The sequence below is a fragment of the Salmo salar genome, chromosome ssa15 (genome assembly GCF_905237065.1).
Source record: "Salmo salar chromosome ssa15, Ssal_v3.1, whole genome shotgun sequence".
In the NCBI taxonomy this organism is placed as follows: Eukaryota; Metazoa; Chordata; class Actinopteri; order Salmoniformes; family Salmonidae; genus Salmo; species Salmo salar.
Window position 1 is genome coordinate 3137500 of NC_059456.1, and position 10426 is coordinate 3147925.

Consider the following 10426-nt stretch of genomic DNA (forward strand, 5'->3'; position numbering starts at 1 on the left):
GACATTAGGGGGCTAACATCGTTACACACACACACACACACACACACACACACACACACACACACACACACACACACACACACACACACACACACACACACACACACACACACACACACACACACACACACACACACACACACACACACACACACACACACACACACACACACACACACACACACTAACCAGGAAGGGTGAAGGTGCGCTGTGCTCTGAGATGTCGTAGTAAGTGACGTGTACAGGCAGAGTGACGTGTTGAGGGCAGTAAGATCCGCTGGCACCGATCTCTGCTGTGAAGCCCTCGATATGACCCGACGGAGAGAAACGACCCTTCAGGATCGACTCCTGGAGAAGAAACCACAACAAGGAAGAGTGAGGAAGACCCACTACAAAGCACAGCTACTTCTATGACAACGAGGAATGTTGTAAATCTCTCTAGATATTTGGTAGAAACTCAAGTTCTGACAAAATACCATCATACATCATACTGAAATAAATTCAGTTACACATGATTCATTTTGTATTATTTGGTAAGAATGTACTGTAATATGTTGTGTATGTCTGCTGTGCTAAATATGTAGCTGTGTGTGTGTGTGTGTGTGTGTGTGTGTGTGTGTGTGTGTGTGTGTGTCATACCTCAAAGTTACCCAGTAGTGAACGGCTGATGGAAGAAGAGGGCCAGCCTGACCGAGCAGAGCGACCCAAGGTGTCTGTACGCCGCCCACTACATAGCTGTCGACTGCACACACACACATATTTTTTATTTTTTAAGAACATAAGTTAGCCATGGCTAAGTCACATAATTAAAGATGAGGTTTTTGAAATGATGACTACACATGGATCAACTAAAAGGTAGAAAGTGAACACACCTTTTCAGGCGCATCCCACTTTTCAGCCTCCTGCTGGCTCCTCTGCATTCTGATACACTCTGAAGGAGGACAAGAACAAGAGACAGAAGGACAGAACAAGAGACAGAAGGACAGAACGAGAGACAGAAGGACAGAACAAGAGACAGAAGGACAGAACAAGAGCCAGAAGGACAGAACAAGAGACAGATGGACAGAACAAGAGCCAGAAGGACAGAACAAGAGACAGAAGGACAGAACAAGAGCCAGAAAGCCAGAACAATGAGACAGATGGACAGAATGCAAGAAAGAAAGGAAGCGAGAGCAAAACAGGAAGGAGAATACATGGATTAGCACAATCCAGCTCCGATTAAAAACATTGATATTACTGTCATGCTCAAACTGTCATGATAATCATGATCTATCAAACAGATGTGTACCAAACTCACTAAAAGTGGCAGTAATAAAGACTCCCTTGAAAAAGCCAAACCTTGACCCGAAAAATGTAAAAAACTAAATCGGCCTATATCGAATCTCCCATTCCCATCAAACATTTTAGAAAAAGCTGTTGCGCAGCAACTCACTGCCTTCCTGAAGACAAATAATGTATACGAAACGCTTCAGTCTGGTTTTAGACCGCATCATAGCACTGAGACTGCACTCGTGAAGGTGGTAAATGACCTTTTAATGACGTCAGACCGAGGCTCTGCATCTGTCCTCGTGCTCCTAGATCTTAGTGCCGCTTTTGATACCATCGATCACCACATTCTTTTGGAGAGATTGGAAACCCTGAAGTACCTTGGCGTTACTCTGGACCCTGATCTCTCTTTTGACAAACATATCAAGAATATTTCAAGGACAGCTTTTTTCCCCATCTTCGTAACATTGTAAATCAGTAAGTTTTTGTCCAAAAATTATGCAGAAAATCTAATCCATGCTTTCGTTATTTCTAGATTAGACTACTGCAATGCTCTACTTTCCGGCTACCCGGATAAAGCACTGAATAAACTTCAGTTAGTGCTAAACACCATCTGCTAGAATCTTGACTAGAACCCAAAAATGTGATCATATTACTCCAATGCTAGCCTCTCTACACTGGCTTCCTGTTAAGTCAAGGGCTGATTTCAAGGTTTTACTGCTAACCTACAAAGAATTACAGGGCTTACTCCTACCCATCTCTCTGATTTGGTCCTGCTGTACATACCTACACGTACGCTACGGTCACAAGACGCAGGCCTCCTTATTGTCTCTAGAATTTCTAAGCAAACAGCTGAAGGTAGGGCTTTCTCCCATTGAGCTCAATTTTTATGGAATGGTCTGCCTAACCATGTGAGAGACGCAGACTCGGTCTCGACCTTTAAGTCTTTTCTGAAGACTCATCTCTTCAGTAGGTCCTATGATTGAGTGTAGTCTGGCCCAAGGGTGCGAAGGTGAACGGCAAGGCACTGGAGCGACGAACCGCCCTTGCTGTCTCTGCCTGACCCGACTCCCCTTTCTCTACTGGTATTCTCTGCATCTGACCCTATTACGGTGCTAAGTCACTGGCGTACTAGTGTTCTTCCATGCCGTCCCTAGGAGGGGTGCGTCACTTGAGTGGGTTGAGTCACTGACATGATCTTCCTGTCCGGTTTTGTTCCCCTCGGGCATGTGCGGTTGAGGAGATATTCGTGGGCTATACTCGGCCTTGTCTCAGGACGGTAAGTTGGTGGTTGAAGATCTCTCTAGTGGTGTGGGGGCTGTGCCTTGGCAAAGTGGGTGGGGTTATATCCTGCCTGTTTGGCCCTGTTCAGGGGTATCGTAGGAAGGGGCCACAGTGTCTCCTGACCCCTCCTGTCTCAGCCTCCAGTATCTATGCTGCAATAGTTTATGTGCCGGGGGGCTAAGGTCAGTCTGTTATATCTGGTGTAATTCTCCTGTCTTATCTGGTGTCCTGTGTGAATTTAAGTATGCTCCCTCTAATTCTCTCTCTCTCCCTCTCTCCCTCCCCTCCCGGAGGACCTGAGCTGCCTGCGGCTAGGGAACCCTGACCTGTTCACCGGACGTGCTACCTTGTCCCAGACCTGCTGTTTTTGACTCTCTCTTTCTCTACCGCACCTGCTGCCTCGACCTCTGAATGCTCGGCTATGAAAAGCCAACTGACATTTACTCCTGAGGTTCTGACCTGTTGCTCCCTTTATAACCACTGATTATTGTTTCACTCTGCTGGTCATCTATGAACGTTTGAACATCTTGAAGAACAATCTGGCCTTAAATGGCCATGTACTCTTATGATCTCCACCCGGCACAGCCAGAAGAGGAATATATATTTCAATTTCCACACAAATACATACATAGTTCATAGTGCATTACACACGCAATAAACACAATAATGAATGCAGTTGAGTGATGAAGGTACATACCTGCCTGTGTATCAATATGTGTGTACGCTGTGTGTGTGAATGTCAGTACGTAGTCACTACTTACTGGGCAGAGAGTCCAGGATGCTGCTTCAGACACAAACACATTCCCCATGTCCAAACTACCGCTCGTACTAAGGGTTACCCAGTCCTGGCTGCCCACATCCTCTGGCGCTAACCCTTCCCAGGATAACCCCTCTGTAGCTAGCATCTCACTAGCTAACAATTGACTAGCTATCCCCTCTCTAACCAGATCTTCTCTAGCTAGCTCCTCTCTAGCCAGGTCCTCTCTTCTGTAGCTGTGCCCTCCACTGGGGCTATGTCAGCCTGGTCTATCCTCACACTCACTGTGGACATGTTATACTCACTACCTACCTCTCGCTCTCCATCTATCCTCACACTCACTGTGGACATGTGTGTCTCTCTCTCTCTCTATGTTATACTCCCTATCTACCTCTCTCCTTCACTTTTCACTTCCCCTTTCACCTCCCTGTATCTCTCCCTCTAGTCTCTCCCCTCTTTGTCACTCACCACGCCCCCCCCCCCATCCTCTACCTAGTCTCTGTCCCAAATGGCACCCTATTCCCTATGTAGTGCACAAACTATGACCAGAGCACCACGGTCAAAAGTGCCCTATTCAAAAGTAGTGCACTAAATAGGAAAAGTGTTTCTGGAAGCCAGTGGTTCGGTATCTAAACGGGGGAGCCAGAAAGACCTGTGTGGTTTAGTAGGGAGGTGGGGGGGGTTGTATTGGGGCGACAGCGACACAGGCAGGCAGAACATGTAGTGTAGGGAGAACAATGGAGGCCACCTCAATAGACTTGATTCTGGAGCCACTCGGCTGGTTCCAGCACCATACGTGGTGTGTTCATAATGACCAGCCTGGGAATCCATCGCTCTCTTCCTCTCTCTTCTTCTCTCCCTTTCCTCTTTCTTTGCCTCTTTCACTCTCATCATGTTTCATTCTCTTGGGCCATCTAACTCAGTCTTTCATTCTCACCACCACCCCTGTCTGTTTTACTGGAACAGCTCTCCCCCTCTTTCCCTCTAACCCGCTGTCTGTTCATCCTCTTATTAAATGTCAGACAATGACAAGCCTGAAAGCTGTGTGTGTGTGTGTGTGTGTGTGTGTGTGTGTGTGTGTGTGTGTGTGCGATAGGGTTGAAGATTTTCCTGGTATTTTACAAATGTTCCATCCCGAGAATAAATCACTTTTCTCCCAGGTAACCCATTTTTTCCCTACAAAACCGGAAGTGTCATTCAAAAAAGCAAATTAATATCTCTGGATTTGATTAGAGCTTTGATCTAGCCTGATGAGTCGAGCCCTATATTAATGACATTTAATTAAAATTTTAATTGTAATTTTATTTCACCTTTATTTAACCAGGTAGGCTAGTTGAGAACAAGTTCTCATTTACAACTGTGACCTGGCCAAGATAAAGCAAAGCAGTGCGATAAAAACAACAGAGTTACACATGGGATAAACAAACGTACAGTCAATAACACAATAGAAAAATCTATATACAGTGTGTGCAAATGTAGTAAGATTAGGGAGGTAAGGCAATAAATAGGCCATTGTGGCAAAATAATTACAATTTAGTATTAACACTGGAGTGATAGATGTGCAGATGATGATGTGCAAGTAGAGATACTGGGGTGCAAAAGAGCAAAAATAAATAACAATATGGGGATGAGGTAGTTGGGTGTGCTATTTACAGATGGGCTGTGTACAGGTGCAGTGATCGGTAAGCTGCTCTGACAGCTGATGCTTAAAGTTAGTTAGGGAGATATAATACTCCAGCTTCAGTGATTTTTGCAGTTCGTTCCAGCCATTGGCAGCAGAGAACTGGAAGGAAAGGCGGCCAAAGGAGGAGTTGGCTTTGGGGATGACCATTGAGATATACCTGCTGGAGCACGTGCTACGGGTGGGTGTTGTTATCGTGACCAGTGAACTGAGATAAGGTGGGGCTTTACCTAGCAAAGACTTATAGATGACCTGGAGACAGCCGGTTTGGCGACGAATATGAAGCGAGGGCCAGCCAACGAGAGCATAAAGGTCGCAGTGTGTCACAGTTGACTTGGACTGGTGTAGAGGCGGAATCAGATGCAGGAGACAGGTGCTGGAGGTGAGTGTCTTTTAATAAATTGACACACACAAAAAGCCGCGAGGCACAGGGCGCTACATACAGTCTGCCTGGGAAAAACACATTCCCATTACACGAAAAATATATATTCACACGGCACAATAGCAAGGGGCGCAGCCCGGTAAATCTTCTGACGAAAACTGCCAGTAAAAATGTATAAATCACGGCCCACCGTCCTGAGTGGACAATAAACAATCCCGCACAAAACCCCAACTGAAAACACACACTAAATAAGGCCCCACTAATGACAGACACAAAACAGGTGCGGAACAGACAGACAAAACCAAAAGACACAGAAACAACGATCGGTGGCAGCTAATAGGCCGGCGACGACGACCGCCGAGCGCCGCCCGACCGAGGAGGGGCGCCACTTTCGTTGGATCCTGTGACACAGTGGTGGGTAGTATATGGGACTTTGGTGACAAAACGGATGGCACTGTGATAGACTGCATCTAATTTGCTGAGTAGAGTGTTGGAGGCTATTTTGTAAATGACATCACTGAAGTCAAGGATCGGTAGGATGGTCAGTTTTACGAGGGTATGTTTAGCAGCATGAGTGAAGGAGGCTTTGTTGCGAAATAGGAAGCCGATTCTAGATTTAATTTTGGATTGGAGATGCTTAATGTGAGTCTGGAAGGAGAATTTACAGTCTAACCAGACACCTAGGTATTTGTAGTTGTCCACATATTCTAAGTCAGAACCGTCCAGAGTAGTGATGCTAGCTAATGAACCTAAACCCCAAAAAAGCCCAAATGATTGGGCCGTTATCCAATACATACTGTATATTTCTCAAGGCTACTGCTCATTACGCACAACAGAAAAACATAACAGCCCATAGATGTAGCTAGCTATATGCTCTCTTGGGTAAATAAATGAAACTAGCTCCAGTAGGCTAATCTTTTGGAGTGTGAACTGTATTACTGTACTGTATTATACTGTAGTATATGGACTGGAATTACACACATCATTCAAACCATAATAAAGCAGAAGAGAACATGCGATTCTGGTGCAGCACATGGGGCCTACAAAGTTACAAGTATAGGCTAGCAAATTTACATTTGACATGTAATAGGGCCTATTTGTATAATTAGTAGGCTGACGTCTTTCATAATAATTCCCCTAATGTTATTAGCCTACCTCCTCTTTCTCTCTATTGTTGATTCATTCCTTCCTCGCTTTCACCAGTTAAATTAAATACGTTTCGTTATCCTTATCTTCATCAGTCTAATGACATCCTTGAGTAATATAGGACTAGATGCACAAGGCTTTCACTTCTTTTCACAAAGATTGAATGGTTATGGGTCTGAATAAATAACTGTTAAATGCAACAACAAAAAAAGGATGTCCAGCAAGTTATTCTAGCTTTTCCTGCATGTGCCAGCAGAGCACAGGTGAGTGCGTATTGCGCAAGAGACAGAGGCTATAAGTTTCAAGCTTATTATGTATAACCCATCATTAATTATCTAAATATAAGGCTAATATTGCATTAAATTTATTACCTGAAAAAAAGGCAGGCTAGGACATCTATATATAGGGCTATATATAAGTGTCATACGCGTCGTAAGGGACAGACCAAGGCGCAGCGGGTATAGTGCTCATCTTCTTACTTTAATTAGAAAGAACACTCAAAACAAAATAAACAGACGACAAACCAGTTCCATAAGGCACACAGGCTATACAGAAAAATAACCACCCACAAAAACACAGGAAAAACAGGCTGCCTAAGTATGGCTTCCAATCAGAGACAACGAAAGACACCTGCCTCTGATTGGAAGCCATACTTGGCCACACATAGAAAAAGAAACATAGAAATAGAAAACTAGAACCAAAATCCCCTAGAACCAAAAAAAAACAAAACACACAAAACAAACACCCCCTGCCACGCCCTGACCATACTACAATTACAAATGACCCCTTTACTGGTCAGGACGTGACAATAAGTCTAGAACAGGGTTATCTATTTTGGATTCAATTTGAATGGAGTTGATGGAGAGAAAGACAGAGAGTACTAGCGCGTGTACTAATTTAAAGCAACAATATTTGTGTGATAGACTTAAAACTTTGCAGCTGCAATAAAAACAATAATAATCTTTACAATTAAAAAACAAGTGTCACGTCCTGACCATAGTAAGAGGTTATTTTCTATAGTAGAGTAGGTCAGGGCGTGACAAGGGGTGTTTTGTGTTTTTCTATGTTTTTTAAGTTCTGGTTTTTCTATTTCTATGTTGGGGTTGTTTGGGTTGATCTCCAATTGGAGGCAGCTGGTCCTCGTTACCTCTGATTGGAGATCATATTTAAGTAGGGGTTTTTTCTTCCTGTTTTTGTGGTTTATTATCTTTTGAGTAGTGTTTGTTTCTCTCTGCGTCACGGTTTGTTGTTTTTGTAAATTCGGTTATTTATGTTTTGCAAAGTTTCACGGATAAAATAAATATGTGGAACTACAACCATGCTGCACTTTGGTCGGATCCATTCGACAGCCGTGAAAACAAGGTGACCCCTGAAAGCAAGATGGAGATGGGTAAATTAGACGCGCATTCGGTCTTTATATTACTGTAGCATAGGCTATACTGCAGCAAATGTAGGCTTACCTGTCACAAGAAAAGTTCCCATGACGAGATAATAGGTCTACATGCATTGTGAACTGCTCTCCATACTGAGATAACATTAGAAGCCTCCTCCCTAAGATTGTTTTATTCACTGCTTTAGTACATTCTGCCAACCGGATGTCCTAGCCGTGTCTGAATCCTGGCTTAGGAAGGCCACCAAAAATCCTGAAATTACCATCCCTAACTATAACATTTTCCGCCAAGATAGAACTGCCAAAGGGGACAGAGTTGCAATCTACTGCAGAGATAGCCTGCAGAGTTCTGTCATACTATCCAGGTCTGTGCCCAAACAATTCTAGCTTCTACTTTTAAAAATCCACCTTTCCATAAACAAGCCTCCCACCGTTGCCGCTTGTTATAAACCCCCTTCAGCCCCCAGCCGTGCCCTGGACACCGTATGTGAATTGATCGCCCCCCCCCCCCATCTGTCTTCAGAGTTCGTACTGTTAGGTGACCTAAACTGGGACATGCTTAACACACCGGCCATTCTATAATCTAAGCTAGATGCCCTCAATCTAACACAAATTATCAAGGAACCTACCAGGTACAACCCTAAATCCGTAACCATGGGCACCCTCATAGATATCATCCTGACCAACTTGCCCTCTAAATACACCTCTGCTGTCTTCAACCAGGATCTCAGCAATCACTGCCTCCTTGCCTGCGTGCGTAATGGGTCCGCGGTCAAACGACTACCCCTCATCACTGTCAAACGCTCCCTAAAACACTTGAGTGAGCAGGCCTTTATAATCGACCTGGCCCGGGTATCCTGGAAGGATACTGACCTCATCCTGTCAGTAGAGGATGCCTGGTTGCTCTTCAAAAGTGCTTTCCTCTCCATCTTAAATAAGCATGCCCTATTCAATTTAAAAAAACTAAGAACAGATATAGCCCTTGGTTCACCCCAGACTTGACTGCCCTTGTCCAGCACAAAAACATCCTGTGGCGTTCTGCAATAGCATTGAATAGCCCACGCGATATTCAACTTTTCAGGGAAGTCAGAAAACAAAAAATACTCAGTCAGTTAGGAAAGCTAAGGCTAGCTTTTTCAAACAGAAATTTGCTTCCTGTAGCACTAATTCCAAAACATTTTGGGACACTAAAGTCCATGGAGAATAAGAACACCTCCTCCCAGCTGCCCACTGCACTGAGGATAGGAAACACTGTCACCACCGATAAATCTATGATAATCGATAATTTCAAGAAGCATTTCTCTACGGCTGGCCATACCCCGATCCCGGTCAACATCTCAGCACCCCCCGCAGCAACTCGCCCAAACCCCCCCGCTTCTCCTTCACAACCCCGCTTCTCCTTCACCAAATCCAGACAGCTGATGTTCTGAAAGAGCTGCAAAATCTGGATCCCTACAAATCAGCTGGGCTAGACAATCTGGACCCTCTCTTTCTAAAATTATCCGCCGAAACTGTTGCAACCCCTATTATTAGCCTATTCAACCTCTCTTTCGTATCGCCTGAGATCCCCAAAGATTGGAAAGCTGCCACGGTCATCCCCCTCTTCAAAGGGGGAGACACTCAAGACCCAAACTCTTTTGGACCTATACCCATCCTGCCCTGCCTTTCTAAAATTTTCAAAAGCCAAGTTAATAAACAGATCACCGACCATTTCGAATCCCACCGTACCTTCTCCACTATGCAATCTGGTTTCCGAGCTGGTCATGGGTGCACCTCAGCCACGCTCAAGGTCCTAAACGATATCATAACCGCCATCGATAAGAGACAGCACTGTGTAGCTGTATTCATCGACCTGGCCAAGGCTTTCAACTCTGTCAATCGCCGCATTCTTATCGGCAGACTCAAAAGCCTTGACTTCTCAAATGACTGCCTTACCTGGTTCACCAACTACTTCTCAGATAGAGTTAAGTTTGCCAAATTGGAGTGCCTGTGGTCCGTACCTCTGGCAGTCTCTATGGGGGTGCCACAGGGTTCAATTCTCGGGACGACTCTTTTCTCTGTATATATCAATGATGTCGCTCTTGCTGATGGTGATTCTCTGATGCACCTCTACGCAGACGACACCATTCTGTATACATCTGGCCCTTCTTTGAACACTGTGCTAACAAACCTCCAGACAAGCTTCAACGCCATTCAACTCTCCTTCCGTGGCCTCCAACTGCTTTTAAATGCTAGTAAAACTAAGTGCATGCTCTTCAACCGATTGCTGCCCGCACCCGCCCGCCCGACTAGCATCACTACTCTGGACGGTTCTGACCTAGAATATGTGGACAACTACAAATACCTAGGTGTCTGTTTAGACTGTGAACTCTCCTTCCAGACTCACATTAAGCATTTCCAATCTAAAATTAAATCTAGAATCGGCTTCCTATTTCGCAACAAAGCCTCCTTCACTTATGCTGCTAAACATACCCTTGTAAAACTGACTATACTACCGATCCTTGACTTCGGCGATGTCAT

General features: G+C 44.7%; 1 protein-coding gene across 3 annotated transcripts in view; it reads right to left on the bottom strand.

Annotated features, from left to right (window-relative positions):
- The window catches only part of LOC106570849 (protein FAM214B), a 48305-nt gene that overhangs the window by 4392 nt on the left and 33487 nt on the right, over positions 1-10426 (bottom strand). For all 3 annotated transcript variants that reach the window (XM_014143418.2, XM_014143417.2, XM_014143419.2), the window contains 3 exons: positions 873-931; positions 640-742; positions 190-348 (listed from right to left, as the gene is read on the bottom strand). In XM_014143418.2, the coding sequence (XP_013998893.2) occupies positions 190-348; positions 640-742; positions 873-931 (321 nt within the window). The remainder of the gene's footprint in view (positions 1-189; positions 349-639; positions 743-872; positions 932-10426) is intronic.